Source organism: Aotus nancymaae, unplaced genomic scaffold (genome assembly GCF_030222135.1).
Source record: "Aotus nancymaae isolate 86718 unplaced genomic scaffold, 86718_ANA_hifiasm-v0.15.2.pri h1tg000089l, whole genome shotgun sequence".
In the NCBI taxonomy this organism is placed as follows: Eukaryota; Metazoa; Chordata; class Mammalia; order Primates; family Aotidae; genus Aotus; species Aotus nancymaae.
This window is the reverse complement of record NW_026988504.1, coordinates 21996074-22019778: the sequence shown is the minus strand read 5'-3', so window position 1 is coordinate 22019778 and position 23705 is coordinate 21996074. Positions and strand designations below refer to the sequence as shown.

Sequence of the window (23705 nt, the reverse complement as noted above, 5' to 3'; positions counted from 1 at the left end):
CACTCCAGCCTGGCAACAGAGCAAGACTCTGTCTAAAAAACAAATAAATAAATAATTTTAAAAAATTAAAAATGTCTGCATGATGGGAGATAATCTATTTCAGAAGGGACTCTAATGTTTTGAAAATACAAGAGGTCAGTAGGTTTTTTGTTTTTAGACAGGGTCTCACTCTCATTGCCCAGGCTGGAGTGCATTGGCACAAGCATGGCTTATCGCAGCCTCAACTTCCCCGGGCTCAGAAGATTCTCCTACCTCAGCCTCCTAAGCAGCTGGGGCTACAGGTGCATGCCACCAAGACCAGATAATTTTTTGTATTTTTAGTAGAGACAGGGTTTCACCATGTTACCTAGGCTGGTTTTGAACTCGTGGGCTCAAGTGATCTGCCTGCCTTGGCTTCCCAAATGGCTGGGATTACAGGCATGAGCCACTGTGCCCAGCTCCAGTATGTTTTAAACGCAAACAAAAAAAGAAGTTTCTTTTTTTTTTTTGAGACAGAGTCTCACTCTGTTGCCAGGCGCCAGACTGGAGTGCAGTGGCACAATCTTCTAGGCTCACTGCAACTTCCGCCTCCTGGGTTCAAGCAATTCTCCTGCCTCAGCCTCCCGAGTAGCTGGGACTACAGGCGCGCGCCACCACGCCCAGCTAGTTTTTGTGTTTTTAGTAGAGACGGTGTTTGACCATGTTGACCAGGATGGTCTCGATCTCTTGACCTCGTGATCTGCCCGCCTCGGCCTCCCAAAGTGCTGGGATTACAGGCTTGAGCCACCATGCCCGGCAAAAAAAAGTTTATCAGGCTGGATGTAGTGGCTCATGCCTGTAATCCCAGCACTTTGGGAGGTCAAGGTGGGTGGGTCACCTGAGGTCAGGAGTCTGAGACCAGCCTGGTCAACATGGCGAAACCCCATCTCTACTAAAAATACAAAAAATTATCTGGGCATGGTGGCAGGCACCTGCAATCTCAGCTCCTGGAGGGGCTGAGGCAAGATAATCATTTGAACCTGGGAGGTGAAGGTTACAGTGAGCTGAGATCAAGCCTGAGCAACAAGAAATGGAAACTCCACCTCAAAAAAAAAAGCTTTGTTATCTAATAAGTCATAAGCATTTCAATATATGAGGACCTTACAAGTATATTTTGCTAGTGAAAATGTTTTCCATAATAGTTTAGAGTATAAAGAGCCTAAATGGCTGGGCGTAGTGGCTTACACCTGCAATCCCAGCACTTTGGGGACCAAAGTGGAAGAACTGCTTGAGGCCAGAAGTTCAAGACCAGCTTGGGCAACCTAGCAAGACTCCATTGCTACAACAAATTTAAAAATTAGCCAGGCACAGTGGCACACACTGGTAATCCCAGCTACTCAAAAGGCTGAGGTGGGAGAACCGCCTAAGCCCAAGGCTGCAGAGACTAGACTGCACCACTGCACACCAGCCTGGGTGACAGAGTAAGATTCTGTTTCTTAAAAAAAAAAAAAAGAAGCCAGGCGCAGCAACTCATGCCTGTAATCTCCGCACTTTGGGAGGCTGAGGCGGGCGGATCACCTGAGGTCAGGAGTTCGAGACCAGCCTGGCTAACATGATATAACCCCATCTCTACTAGGAATATAAGCCAGGAGAGGTGGCATGTGCCTGTAATCCTAGCTATTGGGGAGGCTGAGGCAGGAGAATCATCTGAACCTGGGAAGTGCAGGTTGTAGTGAGTCAAGATCACACTACTGCACTCCAGCCTGGGCAACAGAATGAGACTCTGTCTCAACAACAACAACAACAACAACAAAAGAGAGACAGAGAGAGACAGAGAGCACCTAAATGATCCTACACATATATCCACCTGCTTCTGCTCTCCTTTTCAAAATAAAGAGTGGAGGGCTGGGCACAGTCGACTCACGCCTGTAATCTCAGCACTTTGGGAAGCTAAGGCAGGAGAATCATTTGAGCCCAGAAGTTTGAGACCAGCCTGGGCAACACAGTGAAGCCCTATAAAAAACATAAAAATTAGCCAGGCGTGGCGGTGTGTTCCTGTAGTCCCAGCTACTTAGGAGCCTGCGGCTGACACATCTATTGAGCCTAAGAAGTCAAGGCTGCAATGAGCCGTGATCGTGCCACTGCACTCCAGCCTGGGCAACAAAATGAGACATTGTCTTAACAACAAAAATGAAATAAAGAGCTAATACGTTCCTAAAATATTCATCAGTCTTACTGAGTCAAAACAGGCTGTTTTGACTCTGGTGGACCCAACTATTGACTCTGGTGGACCCAACAGTGTTAACTACAATACCCAGGTCTGTCCTAAAGGCTGGTTTTCAATATCAAACTAAAGATCTGGAAGAAGAGGAAACAGCTAACATCTGGATGAGCACCAAGAGAAAAGACTAAGCCCAAATATCCCAGCAGCCACATTAGCAGAAGAAGAATTTGAAATACATGGAGATACGTGCTGCCATAATTTACTGGCGATTCCAGCCACAAACCACCTCCTATCTCTATAAAAACATGAACCCAGTCGGCCAGGTGTGGTGGCTCACGCCTGTAATCCCAGCACTTTGGGAGGCCAAGGTGGGCAGACGAGGACGAGGTCAAGCCCTCCAAGGAGGACGAGGTCAAGCGATCGAGACCATCCTGGCCAACATGGTGAAACCTGTCTCTACTAAAAAATATAAAAATTAGCTGGGCATGGTGGTGTGTGCCTGTAGTCCCAGCTACTCGGGAGGCTGAGGCAGGAGAATTGCTTGAACCCAGGAGGTGGAGGTTGCAGTGAGCTGAGATCGTGCCACTGCACTCCAGCCTGGCGCCTGGCAACAGAACAAGACTCTGTCTCAAAAAACAAAACAAAACAAAACAAAGCGTGACCCCACAGCATTCCTGCAGAGAAGGTGAGCAACCTTATAACTTACTCCATCTCATACACCGTAACTGGTAATGTCTGCTCCATCAGAGTGAATTTCTTGGTTTTTACTGGCTTAATAATGGGTTCTAGAGGAAAAAAAAAAAGGTAGTAATGAGTAGGTAGGCATAAAACATAAAAATACAAAGCATTATTCCATTAGACTGACCTTTCAGAATGTATGACGTATGACATCCATTTATTTTACTCTCAAGGATCACTCATATGTTGAGAAAGTTTTGGAAATGGTGTTTGGCATGAAACAGTGAAGGGCTTTGAATTGTGGAAAGAGGAGTCTGGACTTCATTTTGAGGGAGAGCGGGAAGAAGGGAGAGGGAATGGATGTAGGCTGAGGTCAATGTCAGTTCCAGAAGATCAATAAAAACTTTTTTTTTTTCTGAGACAGGGTTTTGCTCTGTTACCCAGGCTGAAGTGTTACACGTGGCACGATCAAGCGATCCTCCTGCCTTAGTCTCCTGAGTTGCTGAGAAGCATCCACAACTATGCCCGGCTAATTTTTGTAATTTTTATAGAGATGGCGTTTTGCCATGTTGCCCAGGTTGGTCTTGAACTGCTGGGCTCAAGCGATCCTCCTGCTCCAACCTCCCAAAGTGTTGGGATTACAGGCGTGAGCCACCACTTCCAGCCTATGAAAACTATTAAGAAACGGACAATAGGGCTGGTTGCAGTGGCTCCCTGTAAGATTTCGTCTCAAAAAAAGAAAAAGAAATGGACAATACACATTATGAGAACTGGTTAAAAGGGTTGGGGTTATTCGGATGGAAAAACATATCAGGCCACAGGGTAAATAAACTAAATGACAGTCTTCATGCACCTAAACTGACAGCAGATAAGAAATAACTCTTATTTGCTTAGTAACTAGTTAAGAGCTTTACTGAATATTAAAAGAGGATTAACTGACTCTTAATCCAGAAATAGTTCCTGAAGGTAGTAAAGAAAAACTGATCAATTCATTTGCTGACAGCTATGAAATGAAGTTTCCAGGTTTCAATTTCACCTCCTCACAGCCCAGCTCCTCCTGGCGTACCTGTGAGAGGCTGAGTGTCTTCCTCTTGAACTATGGTCTCCACCTCAGGGCCATATACCTCCTCGGCTGTTGGGTAGTACTTCTTGTCCTCATGCAGCACCACCTCCATCCCAGGGTGGTCATCGTCATGATCCCCTATGTCATCATCGTCATCATCATCATCCATCTGAAAGCAAGAGGGAGAAGAATTGAAGAGGCACATGCTTTTCCTGTTTGATGTCTGACCACCTTCTATGAGTAAGAGCAGTGACTATACATGCTGGACAGCTTCTTATTTTGCGTTCTATGCCAATGGGGCAGGTTCCCCTCCTATGAGACCCTTCACAAAGAGAAGACTCTAAGCCAAGGCCAGCTGTTTGGGAAGACAGGGCCGGTGGATCACTTGAGGTCAGGAGTTCGAGACCAGCCTGGCCAACATGGTGAAACTCCGTCTCTATTAAAAATACAAAAACTAGCCAGGCATGGTGGCGGATGCCTATAATCCCAGCTACTAGGGAGGCGGAGGCAGAAGAATTGCCTCAGAAGAGCATTCTAGTTGGCCCCTTTCTGAATGTGGGCCACTAGTCACAAGTAGGTTGAGACGAGAAAACAAATCACAACACAGCCTTTTAGGGGGAAGAAAAGTAACTTTCTCCAAGGGCAGAAACCAGAAGCCAGAGGTAAAAACTGGGGATAAGCCTATACCTTTAAATTTTTCACTGATATCCACAGAATTATTTTTGGAAAATAACTTTGTGATATATAATAACAGGTGCTAGTAAGGATGTGGAGAAACTGAAACCTTACACAATGCTGATGGGGAAAAGGTGCAGCTGCTTCGGAAAATAGTTTGGTAGTTCCTCGAGATGTTCAACACAGAGTTACATATGACCCGGCAAGTCCACTCCTAAGTATATACCCAAGACAAATGAAAACTTAACGGCCACACAAAAACTTAGAAATCAATGTTCATAGTGGCATTATTTATAATAGCCAAAAAGTGGGAAGAACCCAATGTCAATCCACTGATGACTGGATAAATGACATGTGGTACGTCCATACCACAGATTATTGGCAACAAAAACAAACAAAAAATATATACTTGCTATAGGTATAACATGCTGCAATATAGATGAGTCTTGAAAACATGATGCTGAGTAAAGATGCCAGACTGAAAAAGCTGCATATTATATGATTCCATTTATATGAAAGTATCCAGAATAGGAAATCTACATAGACAGAAATCAGACTGCCCAGGGCTGGCAGGGTAGGTGTGGGTGGGAGGGAAATGGTTAAGGAGTGTGGAGTTTTTTTCTGAGGTAATGAAAATGTTCTAAAATTCACCGTGATGACAGTTGCATGACTGTGAATACCTGAAAAGCCAATAAATTTTACACTTTACAATTAAATAACTTCAAATCTACCTCCTTACAAATTAATCCATGGTCACATGTAACATTAATGAAGATGTTCTCACTTCTGCTAAAAAGTCTTCCAAATAATCTAAGGTGGCTACCAGGTCACCCTTTATGCCCTAAAACATCCTGGTTTATTCATTCATTCAGTAAACACTTACTGAGCACTTAATATGTGCCAAGCACTGTTCTAGGTGTTAGTAATAAAACAATGAAGGAAAAGGAGGTGCTTTTGGAGAGAAAAATCTGCAGAGAGAATAAGCTCTACTGGTACCTGAGGAAGAGCATTCTAATCGGCTAAGTAAAGAGCGAATGAAAAGGCCCAGAGCCAAGAGCATGTGGCAACTTTGAGGTTTAGCAAGGAAGTCGATATGGTGAAAATGGAGTGAAGGATGGGGAACAGCAAGCTGCCATCACATGGGAGGCAAGTATGCAGGATCTTCTGGAGTGCTCTAAGAAATTGGACTCTACTTTTACTCTAGAGCAAAAGTCGGGGGATAGGTGCCATTAGCATCCAGTGGGTAGAGGCCATGGATGCTGCTAAACATCCTACAACACACGGAATCCTCACAGAAAGAATTATCTGGCCCCAGTGTCAATGGTGCTGAGATGTAGAAACTCTGCACCAGAGGTTTGGAGCAGAGAAGTGATATGATCAGACTTCTGTTTTAAAAGAACCACTCTGGCTCCAATGCTGAGAATACACCAGAAGCAAGGAGATTAGTTAGGAGGCTACTGCAGTAATCCAGGAAAGAAGTAACAGAGGTGGTGGCTTGGACTAGACAGAGTAGGAACTGGGAAGGTGGTGAGGAGAGGCTGAATTCTGGATACATTACAAAGGCAGAGTCAAAAATGTTTTCTAATGAATTGGAAGGAGGTATGAGAAAAAAGAGAACCAGCAAGGTTTTTGATCTAAGCACTGGAAAACGGCATTGCCTTTATTGAGATGAGGAAGAAAGACTGTAAGAGCAGGTTGGAGGAGCGGGGCGGGGAAAGCTCAGTCCTTACGTGTGAGATATGCCAGGCTTGAGATTCCCTGTGAGACATCAAGTAGAGATGCCATGTAGGAAGTTGGACATACAAACATGACATTCAAGAGGAAAGTCCAGCTTGGAGATACAAATCTGCGTCGTAGTGAGTAAGTTATTTGATAGGCTAGATGAGATTACCATGGGAGTGAGTGTAGACAGAAGAGGTTTGAGGAATGGAGCCCTGGGCCTGCTGACATTTGGAGGTCAGGGAGATGATGAGGAAGCAGCAGCAAAGGCTAAGAAGGGATGGTCAGTGAGGAGGAAAACCAGGCATTCTCTGAAAGCCAAAGGAAGAGAGTATTTTAGAGGAGGGAATGATCAGCTGCGTCAGACAATGCTGGCAGGTCATGCAGGATGAGGGCTGGGAACTGACTCTGGAATTTAGCAAGGCAGAGGTCACTGTGACCTTGACAAGAGCAGTCTGTGGAATGGGAGAGGCAAAAGGATGGAAGTGGGTTTGAAGGAAAATGGGAATAGAGGATCTGGAGACAGCAAATATGAACAACTAATTTGAGATGTGCTACATTGGAAAGCAGGGAAAATCTGGAGGTAAATAAACGGGAATATGGAGGTCAAGACAGAGTTTTAGGATAAAATGACAACATTTTGGCTGGGCACCGTGGCTCACGCCTGTAATCCCAGCACTTTGGGAGGCTGAGGTAGGTGGATCGCCTGAGGTCAGGAGTTTGAGACCAGCCTGGCCAACATGTCGAAACCCCACCTCTACTAAAAATACAAAAAATTAGCTGGGCGTGGTGGTGGGCGCTGGTAATCCCAGCTACTCAGGAGGCTGAGGCAGGAGAATCACTTGAACTTGGGAGGTGGAGGTTGTGGTGAGCCAAGATCCCGCCATTGCACTCTAGCCTGGGCAACAAGAGCGAGACTCCATTGCAAAAAAAAAAAAGAAATGAAAACATTCATCTGTGTATGCTGACAGGGATGATCCAGTAGACAGGGAAAACTGGTGGTGGCACAGGAGAGGGGGGAGAATTGCCAGACAAAGGTCTTCAGTGGTGAGAAAGGTCTTCAGTGGTGAGAAGGGATGGGATTAGTTTGTAGCAGACAGAAACATGAACAAATCATTCATAAGAACAGAAGGGAAGGCATCATATATGAGTACAGATGTAGGCAGGTGGGTAGAGGGACTGGTGGGTGCTTGTTTTCCTTCACACAAATTCCAGCATGCCAACCTCTTTCTTAAGAACACAAAACCCTCCAATGGTGAGACTGGCTACCTCCTACCATCTTACACTCTACTTCTACTAAAGTGGCCTAAGATTATATTAGCTCTTTTGGCAGCCACATATATCCTACTGGTGGTGGCTCCAAAATAGCTATCAAGTCAGTTTTCTTCTGCCCTGTACTGCTGAATAGATTATGAATCTAACTGCAGGATTTTATATAATGATATCTGACTGCCTGCAATTATCTCTACCTGAGTCTACAGTAGCTCAATTCAACAAGTCTAAAATAAAATTAAACAAATATTCTTTTATCATTGCCTTTTTAAAAAAAAATTTTGGGGCTGGGCGTGGTGGCTTACGTCTGTAATCCCAGCACTTTGGGAGGCCAAGGCAGGCGGATCACAAGGTCAGAAGATCAAGACCATCCTGGCCAACATGGTGAAACTTGTCTCTAATAAAAATACAAAAAATTACCTGGGCATGGTGGTACAAACCTGTAGTCCCAGCTACTCGCGAGGCTGAGGCAGGAGAATTGCTTGGACCCAGGAGGCGGAGACTGCAGTGAGTTGAGATCTCACTACTGCACTATAGCCTGGGTAACAGTGCGAGACTGTTAATCTTTTTTTTTTTTTTTTGAGATGGAGTATTACTCTTGTTGCCCAAATTGGAGTATACTGGCACGATCTCGGCTCACTGCAACCTTCGCCTCCCAGGTTTCAAGAGATTCTCCTGTCTTAGCCTCCCGAATAGCTGGGACTACAGGCACGTGCCACCATGCCCAGCTAATTTTTGTATTTTTAGTAGAGATGGGGTTTCATCATGTTTACCAGGCTGGTCTCGAACTCTTGACCTCAGGTCATCCCCTAACCTCAGCTTCCCAAAGTGCTGGGATTATAGGCGTGAAGCCACTGTGTTTATTTAGCCTATCGTTCTTTCTTTATTTATTTCTTTTTGAGATGCAGTCTTGCTCTGTCACCCAGGCTGGAGTGTAGTGGCTCCATCTTGGCTCACTGCAACCTCTGCCTCCTGGGTTCAAGCGGTTCTCCTGCCTCAGTCTCCCGAATAGCTGGGACTATAGGAGCACGCACCACGCCGGGCTAATTTTTGTATTTTTAGTACAGACGGGGTTTCATCATGTTGGCCAGGCTGGTCTCAAACTCGTGACCTTGTGATCCACCCACACTGGCCTCCCAAAGTGCTGGGATTACAGGCATGAGCCACCCCGCCCAGCCTGTCATTCTTTATTTTAAGAAGTTTTTTGTTATTAGCTTTATAAAGACATAATTCACATTCCATACAATCTATCCATTTTAAGTGCATAATTCAATAGTTTTTAGTATATTTGCAGGACTGTGCAACCATCACCACAATTAATTTTAGATCATTTTCATCATCCTAAAAAGAAACTCTGTAACTTGCCAATTCCACCTGCCCTCACCCCGCACCCCCCCCCCAGCAAAAAATCCTGCCTCAGCCTCCTGAGTAGCTGGGATTACAGGCACGCACCACCACACCCAGCTAATTTTTGTATTTTTAGTACAGACAGGGTTTAACCATGTTGGCCAGGCTCGTCTCGAACTCCTCAACTCAAGTGATCTGCCCACCTTGGCCTTCCAAAGTGCTGAGATTACAGGTGTGAGCCACAACGCCTGGTCTATTATTGGGTTTTTAGTCCAGAATTCAGGTTTGTTGGGATCACTTTGAATTTAGATTCTGTTATCCAATATATTAGCTTTATGTCATGTGCAAATCAGATAAACCTCTGTTCTCTATCTTCACCCAAATCACTGATAAAAAGGTTGAATGACGGGGCACAGTGGTTCACACCTGTAATATCAGCATTTTGGGAGGCTAAGGTGGGATTTGGGAGGCTAAGGATTGCTTGAGCCCAGGAGTTCAAGATCAGCCTGGGCAACACAGTGAAACCCTGTCTCTATTTAAATAAAATTTTTTTAAGTTGAAAAGGACAAGACCGGCTGGGCGCGGTGGCTCACGCCTGTAATCCTAGCACTTTGGGAGGCCGAGGCGGGTGGATTACGAGGTCAAGAGATCGAGACCATTCTGGTCAACATGGTGAAACCCCGTCTCTGCTAAAAATACAAAAAATTATCTGGGCATGGTGGCGCGTGCCTGTAATCCCAGCTACTCAGGAGGCTGAGGCAGGAGAATTGCCTGAACCCAGGAGGCAGAGGTTGCGGTGAGCCGAGATCGCGCCATTGCACTCCAGCCTGGGTAACAAGAGCGAAACTCCGTCTCAAAAAAAAAGAAAAGGACAAGACCAAACACAGATGCCTAGGACACATCACAAGAGCTCTGCTGGTGACCTATTAATAAAAAATCTTTGCGTCCCACTGTTCAATCAACTGTGACCTCCCCTAATTGTATTACGATCCAGCCCATGTTCTTTTCACTAGGGCATCATGAGTTATAGAGGTTAACTAGGGAAGGAGAGTGAATGGAACAAAACCTTTCTATCAACACAGTTTGAATGAGAATGTATTTGTGAAATATTCATATTAAAAAAAAAAAACACCATAAAACCATTTTGTTGTTGTTGTTGTTGTTGTTGTTTGAGATGAAGCCTTGCTCTGTCACCAGGCTGGAGTACAGTGGCACAATCTCGGTTCACTGCAACCTCTGCCTCCTGGGTTCAAGTGATTCTCCTGCCTCAGCCTTCCGAGTAGTTGGGATTACAGGCACACGCCACCATGCCTGGCTCAGTTTTTGTATTTCAGTAGAGACAGGATTTCACCACATTGGCCAGGATGGTCTTGATCTCCTGACCTAGTGATCCGCCCACCTCAGCCTCCTAAAGTGCTGGGATTACAGGCGTGAGCCACCGTGCTTGGCCAAAACATTTTTTTTTTTTGAGGAGCTTCACTGTGTCTCCCAGGGTAGAGTGCAGTGGTGTGATGTCAGCTCACTGCAACCTCCACCTCCTGGGTTGAAGCAATGCTCCTGCCTTAGCCTCCTGAGTAGCTGGGATTACTGGCACGGGCGACTATGCCCAGCTAACTTTTGTATTTTAGTAGAGACAGGGTTTCACCATGTTGGCCAGACTGGTCTCAAACTCCTGACCTCAGGTGATCTACCTGCCTCAGCCTCCCAAAGTGCTGGGATTACAGGCATGAGCCACCATGCCAGGCCATAAAACTTTATTTTTAAAAAGAAAATTAAAAAGCTAGTTTATGGGCCGGGCGCGGTGGCTCAAGCCTGTAATCCCAGCACTTTGGGAGGCCGAGGCGGGTGGATCACGAGGTCAAGAGATCGAGACCATCTGGTCAACATGGTGAAACCCCGTCTCTACTAATACAAAAAATTAGCTGGGCACGGTGGCGCGTGTCTGTAATCCCAGCTACTCAGGAGGCTGAGTCAGGAGAATTGCCTGAACCCAGGAGGCGGAGGTTGCGGTGAGCCGAGATCGCGCCATTGCACTCCAGCCTGGGTATCAAGAGCGAAACTCCGTCTCAAAAAAAAAAAAAAAAAGCTAGTTTATAAGACATCAATAAAAAACTTTAAATGTCTTGTCCACATCAAGATACATCATGTCCACAGCATGCCCCGACCTGTGTTGCAACCTAGTAATCCTATCAAGAGAAAATCATTTTTATAAAACTCATGCTAGCTTCCAAGTATTCAACAGTCATCTGCTTTGTTGTTGTTGTTGTTGTTTGTTTTTTGAGATGGAATCTCACTCTGTCACTCAGGCTGGAGTGCAGTGGCTCGATCTCAGCTCACTGCAACCTCCGCCTCCTGGATTCAAGTGATCCTCCTGTCTCAGCCTCCCAAGTAGCAAGAATACAGGTGTGTGCCACCATGCCTGGCTAATTTTTGTATTTTTAGTAGAGATGGGGTTTCACCATGTTGGCCAGGCTGGTCTCGAACTCCTGATCTCAAGTGATCCCTCTGCCTCAGCCTCCCAAAGTGCTGGGATTACAGGTGTGAGCCACCGCACCTGGCCCCTTTCTATTGTTTTTATGCATCTCTGAAAACCTGAGCTTGTGGGGGAGCTCCTAGTGCATGTAGCTGGAAGAGCTGAATATCTTTTCCAAGTGGGAATTATTCATGACTGTTAAAAGACACTTCAGGGAAATGGAAGAACTACTACCAGATGAGCTAGAGCTCAGATTACAAAACCATCTCATCAATGAAACTACATATTCTCTTTTGGAACCTTAGTAGCTAAGCTTTGCTGGGGCAGTATAGGACCCCACCTAATCATGTTACTAAAGGGGCAATACCAAGAGACGCACACGGGGTATTACAGGAACATAGAGGATTCAGAATTTCACTGCTTTTTTTTTAAAAAATTGGGGGTTGGGCATAGAGGGCAGTGGCTCACGCCGTAATCCCACCACTTTGGGAGGCCGAGGCAGGTGGATCACTTTAAGTCAGGAGTTCAAGACTCTCCAGGAGTTAGAGAACATAGTGAAGCCCTGTCTCTACTAAAAGTACAAAAAACATTAGCCAGGCATGGTGGCACACGCCTATAATCCCAGGTACTCGGGAGGCTGAGGCATGAGAATCGCCTGGACCCAGGAGGCGGGGGCTGCAGTGAGCCGAGATGGTGCCACCGTGCTCCTGCCTGGGAAACAGGGTGAGACTCTGAAAGAAAGGAGGAAAAAAAAAAAAAAAAAAAAAAAAGAGGGGGTTGGGCATGGTGGCTCCTGCCTGTAATCCTAGCACTTTGGGAGGCCAAGGCAAGTGGACTGCTTGAGCTCAGGAGTTCAAGATCAGCCTGGGCAACATTTTGTCTCTACAAAAAAAATAAAAAAAATTAGGTGGTGTGTGCCTGTAGTCTAAGCTACTTGGGAGGTTGAGGTGGGAGGATCACTTAAGCCCAGGTGGTGGGAGGGTGTAGTGAGCTGAGACTGCTACACTACACTCCAGCCTGGCAACAGAGACCTTGTTTTAAATAAACAAATAAATAGTGAGTGAGATGAAAAGAGCAATATATTTGTTTTACCTCATCAAGATCTTTGGTCTCTCTACCCAATTCATCATCATCTTCATCAGAATCAAGCTCTGGTCCAATATAATTCCCAAACTCATCATATAAGTCAGTATCCATGATTCTAAAATTCAAGGAGAGAAGAGTTAGATTCTGGCAAGGTAATCAAGACATCCATGTGATGGCCCCACCAGTCTAGTCTTATGGTTGGCCGCACCCCTTTCGCACACCTCCTTCCAGTGACGTCAACCTACTGAATGTTCCTCCCAAAGCCCAGTACTTCAGTCCTTTCCTCAAGTCTCTGCCCTACTTGTCTCTACTTATGTAGTCTTCCCTCTACTTTTTTTTTCTTTTTCCGTTTTTTAGGTTTAAGGAGCGGAGAGTTTAATAGGCAAGAAGGAAAGGAGAAAACAGAAGGAAGAAGTTCCCCCGTACAGAGACAGAGGGAGGGTGGGCTCCAAAGCTGAAAGGGGAGGTCCCCTTTCCTCCACTTTTTTAATACTAAATTTAATTTTAAAATAACTGATGATCAAAAAGTGGCAAGAATAGTACAAATACCTTACATTTTCCTAAATTATTTAAGAGCTGCTGACACAATGTCTCATCACCTCCTAATACTTCAGTGTAAGAGTGGATAAACTTCGGCCTGTGGCCGAATCTGGCCCTCCACCTGTTTTTGCATGGCCCTCAAGCTAAGAATCAAAGAAAATCAAAGAAAAATATTTCAAAGAAAAAATCTCTCAAAGAAAAAAACAAAGAAAAAGTTTCATGATACATGAAAATTAATTATAAAGAATTCCAATGTCAGTGTCTATTAAAAAAGTTGCATTGGGAGGCCAGACACAGCGGCTGACACCTGTAATCCCAGCACTTTGGGAGGCCGAGGTGGGCGGATCACCTGAGGAGTTGGAGACCAGCCTGGCCAACATGGTGACACCCTGTCTCTACTAAAAATACAAAAATTAGCTGGGTATGGTGGCTCATGCCTGTAATCCCAGCTACTCTGGAAGCTGATGTAGAACCCCTTGAACCCGGGAGGCGGAGGCTGCAGTGAGCCGAGATTGTGCTGCTGCACTCCAGCCTGGGAAACGGAAAGAGACTCCATCTCAAAAAAAAAAAAAATTTCATTGGAAAACAGCCATGCATATTTATTTACATCATCTACAGTTGCCTTCACACTGTAACAGCAGAGTTGAGTAGTTGGGACTGAAACCATATGGCTCACAAAGCCTAAAATATCCAGTTCTTAATAGAAAAAGTTTGCCAACCTCTCCCTCAACATGTGTGATTGCTACAAACAAGAATATTCTCCTACATAACCACAAGACAACCATCCAAATCAGAAAATTAATATTCACACGTTACTACCGCCTAATTTACAGATCCCATTCAAGTTTTACAAATTGTTCCAATACCTTACATGCCCAAGAATCCAATCCAGGATCATCAGGTTTGCATTTGGTTGTCATGTGGTTTTTTTTTTTTTTTTTTTTGAGATGGAGTTTTGTTCTTGTTGCCCAGGCTGGAGCGCAATGGCGTGATCTCGGCTCACTGCAACCTCTGCCTCCCAGTTCAAGTGATTCTCCAGCCTCAGCCTCTGGATTAGCTAGGATTACAGGCATGCACCACCACATCCAGCTAATTTTTGTATTATTAGTAGAAATAGGGTTTTACCATGTTAGCCAGTCTGGTCTCGAACTCCTAACCTCAGGTGATCCACTTGCCTTGGCCTCCCAAAGTGCTGGGATTACAGGCATGAGCCACCGCACCCTGCCCATGTCTTTAGTCTCTTTCAATCTCCAACAGTTCTTCAGTCTTTCCTTCAAGGACTGTCATGACTTGACATCCTTAAGGATGTCCCTTGATTTGGGGTTGTCTGATGTTACCTTATGATGATGTTCAGGTTACGTGTTTTGGATAGGAATATAATACAAGTGATGCTGTGTTCATCTCAGTGCATTTCCTATCAGGTGATACATGATTTCAATTTGCCCCATTAGTGGTAATGGTAACTTTGATCACTTCATTAAGGTAAAGTTTGCCAAGTGCCACATTGTAAAGTTACTCATTTTCCCTTTGTAATGAAGAAGTGTTTTGTGGGTTTTCTCAACCTGAAGTATTGAAATTCTATTCAAAGAAACAGTTCAAATGCCACCTCCTTCAAGCTTTCCTAGTTCTTCAATTTCTCATTCCCCTATCCTACTAGAGCCTTTTCCACTTTTATCAGTATTTAATTTTGTCTTAAATAGTAGTTAACTGTACTAATTACCATCACCAACTATAGTTTACAAGCAATAAATAACAGACTAGAGCTTAGGGATCTGGAGTCAGAAGACTTAGATTCAAATTCTAACTTTGTCACTAACAACTATGTGACTTCAGATAAGTTACTGCATCTCTCCGAACATGATCCCTCAACTGGAAAATAGAATGAACAATCCTCACTGCATAAATGGTTGAGAATTAAATAAATCACACTGTGTAAAGAATATGGCAGAGTCCCAGGCTCAACAAACGTTAGCTAGCATCATTTTTTGCCAATCTTGAACATGAGAACCCTGTGTTCCATGTACCCACTTCTTCCCTTCACTTCTGATACTAAATTTAATTTTAAAATAATACCAAAAGGTGGCAAAAACAGTACAAATAACTTTCTTTTTCCCAAATTATTTGACAGTAAGCTGCTGACACAATGCCTTTTCACTTCCTAATACTTTAGTGCAAGAGTTGGCAAACTCTGACCTGTGGTCAAATCTGGCCCCTCCACCTGTTTTTGCAGCTAAGAATGCATTTTACATTTTTATTTTTTTGAGACAGAGTCCCACTCTGTTGCCCAGGCTGGAGTGCAGTGGCACGATCTCAGCTCACTGCAACCTCCACTTCCCAGGTTCAAGCAATTCTCCTGCCTCAGCCTCCCAAGTAGTTGGGATTACAAGTGTGTGCCACCACACCTGGCTAATTTTTGTTTTTAGTAGAGATGGGGTTTCACTATGTTGGCCAGGCTGGTCTCAAACTCCTGACCTCAGGTGATCCATCTGCCTTGGCCTCTCAAAGTGCTTGGATTACAGGCGTGAGCCACCGCACCTGGCTGCATTTTACATTTTTAAATAGTTGAGCAAAAAGTACCAATGTTAACACAGACATGGCCAAGACGGCACCTTGTGTAAGTAGGAACTGGATAAATGTTAACTGAATGGGATGTTTAATTTTAAGATGCTGGGCCGGGCTCGGTGGCTCACGACTGTAATCCCAGCACTTTGGGAGGCTGAGGTGGGCAGATCACCTGAAGTCAGGAGTTTGAGACCAGCCTGGCCAACATGGAGAGATCCCACATTTAAATTAAAAAAAAAAAAAAAAAAAAAATTTAAGATGCTGATATTTCTTGCATTAGACTGATACCTCCATCTCCCTCGATGCCACCTGCTGGGTGCTCAATGTGATAGAGAATTAAAGCTCCAAGGACCAGTAATTAAATGTAAATTATTATGGAAACTTGCACCTGTATAGTGATTCTTTTTACTTCCAAAAAGCTATTGTTGCATATTTATGCTTATCTCATTCTCCCAAGACCCCAATCAAGTGACTGAAGAAATTATTTATTGATTGATTGATTGAGACAGAGTTTCCCACTCGTTGCCCAGGCTGGAGTACAACGGCACGATCTCGGTTTATTGCAACCTCTGCCTTCTGGGTTCAAGCGATTCTCCTGCCTCAGCTTCCAGAGTAGCTGCGACTACAGGCGTGTACCACTCACTACACCAGACTAATTTTTTTTGTATTTTTAGTAGAGAGGGGGTTTCACCGTTTTGGTCAGGCTGGTCTCGAACTCCTAACCTCAGGTTATCTGCCTGCATCGGCCTCCCAAAGTGCTGGGATTACAGGCGTGAGCCACCGTGCCTGACCGATTGAAGACATTTTTGTAGAAAGCTGTTCATGGAACAAGCCAAGCTCATTTCTGCCTCAGGGCCGTTGCACTGGCCATTCTCTTTGTCCAAAACACTCTTCCCTTTGATATTTCCACCTTGTTCCTTTATTTCAATCAAGTCTCCAATAACATGTTACCTTCTCTGTCACTCTAAGTCCCTCATACATACTCTTCAACCCTCCACTTTCACTGTTTTATTATATTCATAAGTTATACATTTATCACTAGCTGACACATATCTAGTTATTTGTTTACTGTTCGTTTTCCCAACTACAATTTAAGTAAGAACTTTGTTTTGCTCACTTAGAACAGTGCCTAGCATAGAACAAGCCCTCAATAAGCATTTGTTGAACGAATGAATGATTCTAACAAAGTACAAAAAATGCAGCTGATTTGCCCAGTTACACAAAACTAGCGACTCATGGAAACAAACCTCACTGCGGCTTCCCGCTACGATACAGGCGCTCAAAGGGAACGTAGGAGGCAATCTGGCATAGAAGGGCTGAAGGCGGCACAAATGGAAGGAGGAGTGAGCGAGGGGACTGGACAGTTAGAGCACCGCTCCTTCCTAGGGATGCGATTTTACGGACGGAGGCTATAGAGGCAGCCCCGGAATTGAGGTGTGTGGGGCTGTGCCCGCTTCGGAAGCCTAGGGGAGGCACGCGGAGGAGAGGGTCTTCCATTCTTTTTCCCGCTCCAGACCTCAATTTACCCATCCGTAAAGCGAAAGGGGCAGAGAGCATATAAGGCCTCTTCCAGATCTGACGCTCTTTAATTTCCTATCCCACCCGGAGCAACCCTTCCGTGCCGCAGACCTGCTTCAACTTACCTCCCGCCTGCTCAGCTAAGAGTTCCTAAGCCGCCGCCGAAGACGCGCTTCCGTCCCACGCCAAGGAAACGTCTGCGCCCGCCGCCAGGAAGGACCCCGGAGACGCCGCGGTCGCCTTTCTGCCCGGGAGGACAACCCTCTGCCTGAGGACCAGTTTCGAGGTATGCCCGCCGCGCAGACAGGAACCGGCACGGCGGAGCAGCGGGTCCCCAAGACGAGTAGCCTAAGACGTGGGCTGCTCTAAAGAGGGTGAGACCTGAGGACACACGAATTTGATCAGGCGCCTCGGGACCACCCGGAAAGGGGGGCCTTCAGGCAGATCACGTGGTTAGGCTGTTAGAGCAGTTGCTGGGCAACCACAGCTGCGAGGCGTGGTCTGTGCTGGGCTGCCCTCCTGTTCTGGCTTATCAGAGGATCCCCAAAGAAAGCAAGGGGACCAAGGCCGGGGTTGTTGGGGTGAAGGTCCGGGAGGCTGAGTAAGGGGGCGCAAGGGTTAGTTTTACTTATTAAATGTCTGGGGAGGGCTGAGAACTGGACACCTGAGTTCGGTTACTGACCAGCCCAGCCCCTTCTTGGCGTTCAGATTCCCCACTTTGGGGTAGGGTGGGTATGGGATTAGTTGAGGACTTCCTGCTTCCTTGCGCTAGGGCTGTTCGTGATGACTCTGCCACAAAATCTAGCTCAACTCACCAGGAATCTGCAGTTCAGAGAGGTCCCACAAGTAAATGCCAGAGCCCTGACTAGAAGCCACTTAGAGAATCTCTCTGCAGGCCGGGCGCGGTGGCTCACGCCTGTAATTCCAGCACTTTGGGAGGCCAAAGCGCGCAGATCACTTGAGGTCAGGAGTTCGAGACCAGCCTGGGCAACATGGTGAAACCCCGTCTCTACTAAAAATACAAAAATTGGCTGGGCGTGGTGGCGCATGCCTGTAGTCCCAGCTAGTCGGGAGGCTGAAGCACGAAAATTGCTTGAACCCGGGAGGCAGAGGTTGCAGTGAGCCGAGATCGTGCCACTGCACTTTATCCTAGGCAACACAGCGACCCTGGGCTGGACAGAGGGATTTGGGGATTGGGTCACTGAGCTCCTTCCTCTGCCCCTTCTACTTGATTTCCTGCTCAGTTATTGCATTTGGTTTGGGTGAAAGTCTCCTTCCCCATTAAAGAGATTTAATGAGAATGAAACGTTATCTTCAGCTCCAGAGTAACTAACAAGAGTTCTGCTTTTGTGTGAGGTCCCCTGTCTAAACGACTTGCTGCAGAACAAGCCTATGTGGAAGAGTGACGAACTGAATCCTGAGATCCAAATGCCTCCTCGGCTGAAGCACCAAAATTAAAAGTATTTTTAGAGGCAGAGAGCAAAATCAAGACAGAGCTCCAAATTCAAAGTCAGGACTCTATTCTGTTTTAAGGGGCAAGTCTTGTGTAAGTCCTCACTGTGAAATTCAGCTTGTCTTTGTAAAGTAGAAAACCAGAGTTTTGTAGCACCTCCCAATATGACTGACATGATGTCCAGAGTGCTTTGAGGTCATTTTGTGTTCTGGTGAATAATCCAGAGACACCCTCTTTCCCCTGATATTGACCCTCCACTGACGTGCATTCCCTTTGCCTTCCCAGGCACAGGCCATGGAAAGGAATGACACCATCAACTTCAAGGCTCTGGAGAAAGAGCTGCAGGCTGCACTCACTGCCGATGAGAAGTACAAACGGGAGAATGCTGCCAAGTTACGGGCAGTGGAACAGAGGGTGGCTTCCTATAAGGAGTTCAGGTTGGCTCCCCGCCATTTTTCTCAGGCCCTCCCGTTATAGTGGACTGTAGTAGTTAACTCTGAAATCAAACCATTCTGTTTGATCAGTCCTACTTCAGTCCTGGCCCCACCCTCTACTGTTTGATCTTATGTAATTTCCTTAACCTCTCTGAACCTCAATTATTTATCTGTAAAACAGTAAGTGTTATTATAGTTAAATGAGTTCTTGCACATAAGACTGAGCAAGTGTCTGACACGTGTGAAGTGCCTGAGAGCAGTCAGCTATCACTGCTGTTGTTACTGTTATTATCATTATGGTCATACTGGTCTGTCAACAAGTTCATCCTATACCATGCAAAGTCTAGCTGCCTTATGCCCACAGACACATCATTAAGTCCATTACCTAATTTCTGTCCTTTGCCCCCAGGGGTATTGTCCTTGCATCACATCTGAAGCCACTGGAGCAGAAGGATAAGATGGGAGGAAGGAGAACTGTGCCCTGGAACTGTCACACTATTCAGGGAAGGACTTTCCAGGATGTGGCCACTGAAATCTCCCTGGTAGGTGAGGCCCTGCCTCTTTACTCCAGCAGGATTCTCTGCCCTAAAGCTTCAATCCTGTTTGTTTATTTTTTTGAGACGGAGTCTCGCCGTCTCCAGGCTGGAGTGCAGTGGTGCGATTGTGGCTCACTGCAACCTCCACCTCCCGGGTTCAAGCGATTCTCCTGCCTCAGCCTCCTGAGTAGCTGGGACTACAGGGGTGCACTACCACGCCCAGCTAATTTTTGTATTTTTAGTAGAGGTGGGGTTTTACCATGTTGGCCAGGATGGTCTCGATCTCTTTACCTCGTGATTCACCTGCCTCGGCCTCCCAAAGTGCTGGGATTACAGGCATGAGCCACCGCGTCCAGCCCCTGTTTTTTGTTTGTTTGTTTGTTTTTTAACCACACATACCTCTTCTTTATTTATCATGTTAAACCAACAGAGACAGGTTTCTGCCTCCAATCCCTGAAAGAAAAACAAACAGCAGATAGTGAAGCTGAGTTGAACTGAACAGAATGAGTCAGAAAGGTGGGCTAAGGAAGGGGACCTTCCCTTAGTTCTTTGACTTTCACTCTCAGATCACATTTGGGTTGCTCTGCCTCTGAGTTGCATGGTGTCTAGTGTAATGATCCTGTGCAGTGTTGAGAGAGAGATCCCGACATTCAGATCCTTCACACTTGAGTTGCTTTCTCTCTTCCTGAGATTACCAATCAACCCATCCATATGGCTTACAGTAAACCCTGACTTACTCTTGAAGGCTAGAGCTATGTCTCCATTCATGAGTAGGAAATTCCAGTATAAATGAGAATCTCAACTCAGGACGTGGATTCCTTGCCCCCCCGAACCCCGTCTCATCCCCAGTTCCCTCAGCTGAAAATGAGTCCCCCAAGGACCAAAATCTTCCCAGTGCAGAGAGAGAAACTGAACTAAGATGGAGACCTACAGGCTCCCCTCAGTCTCACTGTTGCAGAGCAGCTGGAAGAGCTCCTGACTCCCTTTCCTTCCCTTGTGATGCAGGAGAAAACCCCCCTCCAGCCCGAGACCTCTGCTGACTTCTACCGTGATTGGCGACGACACTTGCGGAGTGGGCCAGAGCGCTACCAGGCTCTGCTGCAGCTCGGGGGTCCAAAGCTGGGCTGCCTCTTCCAGACAGATGTGGGGTTTGGGCTTCTCGGGGAGCTGCTGGTGGCACTGGCTGATCATGTGGGGCCAGCTGACCGGGCAGCAGTGCTGGGGATCCTACGCAGCCTGGCAACCACCGGGCGCTTCACCCTGAACCTGAGCCTGCTGAGCCACGTGGAGAGAGAGAGATGCAAGGGCTTGTTTCAGAAGCTGCAAACCATGGGCACCCCCAGACCCATGAAGGAGGGGCTCAGCTGGGAGGAGCAGGGTCTGGAGGAGCAGTCTGGTAGGCTCCAGGAGGAGGAGAGGCTCCTGCAGGAACTGCTGGGGCTGTACCAGGTTGACTGATGTGACCAGGTACCCTCAGAGGTCCCGGTGGTCACGGGAGGCAGTTTTTTGGTTGTTGTCTCGGGGTTCTGCAGGACCGTAATAAGAAACCCACACTTAGTTCCTGTCTCAACTTGGAATTTTCAGAGCAAAAACAGGAATCAAGTTTCCCACTTCTCTAGCCCCTCACTGTCTCGATATTTTGAACTGTGTGTATCCATGGGACAATCAAGAGTTCAGGAAGTTGAAAGCAATTTTGTTTCCCATCCATAGAGTCTGCCAAGCCCCTAGCCTACTGGCCCTGAGAGATGAATGTGTACCCAACCAAATGCTGGCTGTACCTGTTACAGCCTCCACTCAGAAAAAGAAAAAAGCAAAATCTTTATGGTAAACAAACACTGATCACCACAGCTCTTAACAAGAATGTTTATAGCCCCAAACCAATAAATGAACATTTAATCAACAAATGATCAAATGCTACCTCATTTGAGGTGTTGAATTTTCCCCTAAAGGCTCAGTTCTTGTGCAGGTTGAGCCTGGGAAGGCCCTAAGCCATCAGCTCAGGTCCAGTCAGCCTCTCCGATGGCCAGATATGCAGGAGGGTGGGTTTCCTTCATCCTCCAGTTTGATGAAAGGGAAGACTTTTCCACCAGGCCCACAGGGCAGGGCCTGGAGCACAGAGGCAGAGATTTCCCTGCCGTGCACTTAGGCCTGCCTTTCTCATTCCGGTTTCCTTTGACCCATTCTTGGGTGAGTGCCAGTGTTCTAGAAAGCGGAGTGAAGGCCAAGTTCTAGAATGCCCCCCCCATTCCGATCTGGAATGTTAGAAGGGCATATTATATATCCACTGGGCATAAATTGCCTTGTACTTGGCTGCTTCCTCTGCAGATTGTTGCTTCTTTTCCTGGCTGCATAATCCTTTCCTCATCCAGAGGCCTCGGCTCAGCAGTGCTTTCTAGGAGCCCCATGAGCCTTTAATGCATTGGTTTTGCCCTGCACCTCTGACCCCTCCCTCCTTCAGGCATGCACCTGGCCCTCACCACTGTGCTCCTGTGGGCATGGGGGAGTCTCCAGGCCTTTGAAATTGTGGAGAAGGAAAACATTTTTCAGAAGACCCCCTGCCCCGCTTTCCTGATGTTTGAAAATGCAGCCTACCTGGCCGATATGAGCTTTGAGCTTCCCTGCCACTGCAAGCCTGAGGAGGTGCTGGCTGTAGTCTGGTTCTATCAAAAGCACCTAGGTAGCAGCCACACCAAAGTGCTGACGGACTTCGATGGGCGGGTGCTGACGGAGGCGGCCCAGGTGCATGTGGGCAGCGACATGCTGACCCGCTTCAGCATCCGCATGTTCAGTCTATTGGTTTTCAGGGCCCAGCCTGAGGACTCAGGCCTGTACTTCTGTGGCACCCGCAAGGGGGACTACTTTTACGCCTACGATGTGGACATCCAGAGCAGCGAGGGAATGGTGGCCACCTTCCAGGACGAGGGCCAGGAGCCCTTCGCAGACAAGTACTATGGGCGCCTCCATGTCTTCACCACCTTCTGGGAGTGGACCCCCTGTGACCGCTGCAGAGTGCGTGGGGAGCAGTGGCGCATCGGCCTCTGCTACCTGCAGAGCCCAGACCTCTCCCCACGCTACCTCAAGGCGGTGCCCGACGTGGTGTCCTGTGGCTCAAGGGCTGTGCCGAGGAAGCTGCAGACCAAGGCCAGGGACCACACGCCTGAGCTGCTGGTTCGGAGCTGCATAGTCCCCTGTGAGAAGACGAAGACCATCTCGGGGGGCGTCCTGGCCATCGTTAACTATGTGTCCAAGGTGGGCAGCCGGCCCTGGGTGCCCCAGGTGCCCATTCAGTTCCACCAGCAGAGACTGGGCCACGGGCTCATCATCTCCTGTCCCGGGGCCCGGCCAGAGCATGCGGTGGCCTGGGACAAAGACCGCCAGCACCTCTACCGCACACAGTACCTGAAGGGCGTCAACAGGTCCATGAGGGTGTTCATTGACCACGGCAACCAGCTCCACATCCGCTTCACCCAGCTGGGTGACCGGGGCATCTACTATTGCTGGAGGCAGGGTGTGCGGGTTGCTGGCTTCCGGCTGGGCGTGACATCTCGTGGGCGCTACCCAGCCTCGTTCTCGGATCCCGAGACTCGCTCGGCCGTGGAACTCACCCTGATAGGCTACTTGCTCATCACAGCAGTCTTTGTCACCGTTCACCTCTGTCATTGCTGCTGTTACTTATTTAGCTGTTGTCCCAACTTCTCCCCCTAGGATTTCTCTTTCCCCAGTTCTGAAGACCCGTTGTCCTTGAATGAGTTTGTTAAATGATACCAGATGTCTCTGGTGGGTACCCCAGGCTGGGACTTGTAATAGGGACATGTGGACAAATCTGTTAGTTACAGCCTGCTCCCCATTTTCATGGGCAGGTCTGGGGCCTGAGCTGAGAAGTGGAGGGGCCTGAGGCTGATGGGAGATTGGGGACTGAGGTCAGGATGGAAGTAGCCAGGGTGTGCGTGTTTTCTGACTTCACACTTAGGTCAGAGAAAGAAGGAGTGAACTCATATTTGTCCAGTGGTAAACACTGATCAGTGCTGAATCGTCTTTGAGCTGTTTTACTTTCTTGCTTCTGAGGATTGTGCTGGTTGAGTTGCTGGTAGCAGGGAGAGGAAGGAAGAAAAGAGTGGAGGGAGCTAGTGTAAGTCCTCTTTGGCTGGGTGTGGGGTTTGGTGAGGG

At 47.0% G+C, this 23705-nt stretch overlaps 3 protein-coding genes across 3 annotated transcripts in view; 2 read left to right on the top strand and 1 right to left on the bottom strand.

The window, feature by feature from the left end:
- The window catches only part of EFTUD2 (elongation factor Tu GTP binding domain containing 2), a 52291-nt gene extending 34975 nt beyond the window's left edge, over nucleotides 1-17316 (bottom strand). Inside the window, exons 1-4 of the mRNA XM_021673697.2 lie at nucleotides 17241-17316; nucleotides 12502-12610; nucleotides 3927-4092; nucleotides 2889-2967 (exon numbers count right to left, since the gene is read on the bottom strand). Of these exons, the coding sequence (XP_021529372.1) occupies nucleotides 2889-2967; nucleotides 3927-4092; nucleotides 12502-12606 (350 nt within the window). The 5' untranslated portion in view covers nucleotides 12607-12610; nucleotides 17241-17316. The remainder of the gene's footprint in view (nucleotides 1-2888; nucleotides 2968-3926; nucleotides 4093-12501; nucleotides 12611-17240) is intronic.
- Nucleotides 17317-18585: 1269 nt separating this feature from the next.
- On the top strand, nucleotides 18586-23570 carry CCDC103 (coiled-coil domain containing 103). The gene is made up of 4 exons (XM_064369158.1): nucleotides 18586-18661; nucleotides 18854-19005; nucleotides 19412-19544; nucleotides 20544-23570. Exons 2-4 carry the CDS (start codon nucleotides 18863-18865, stop codon nucleotides 20994-20996), a joined length of 729 nt encoding a protein of 242 aa, XP_064225228.1. The 5' UTR covers nucleotides 18586-18661; nucleotides 18854-18862; the 3' UTR covers nucleotides 20997-23570.
- Nucleotides 21615-23570, top strand: FAM187A (family with sequence similarity 187 member A). Its single transcript, XM_021673708.2, has one exon. It carries the CDS (start codon nucleotides 21999-22001, stop codon nucleotides 23241-23243), a length of 1245 nt encoding a protein of 414 aa, XP_021529383.2. The 5' UTR covers nucleotides 21615-21998; the 3' UTR covers nucleotides 23244-23570.
- Nucleotides 23571-23705: the final 135 nt, after the last annotated feature.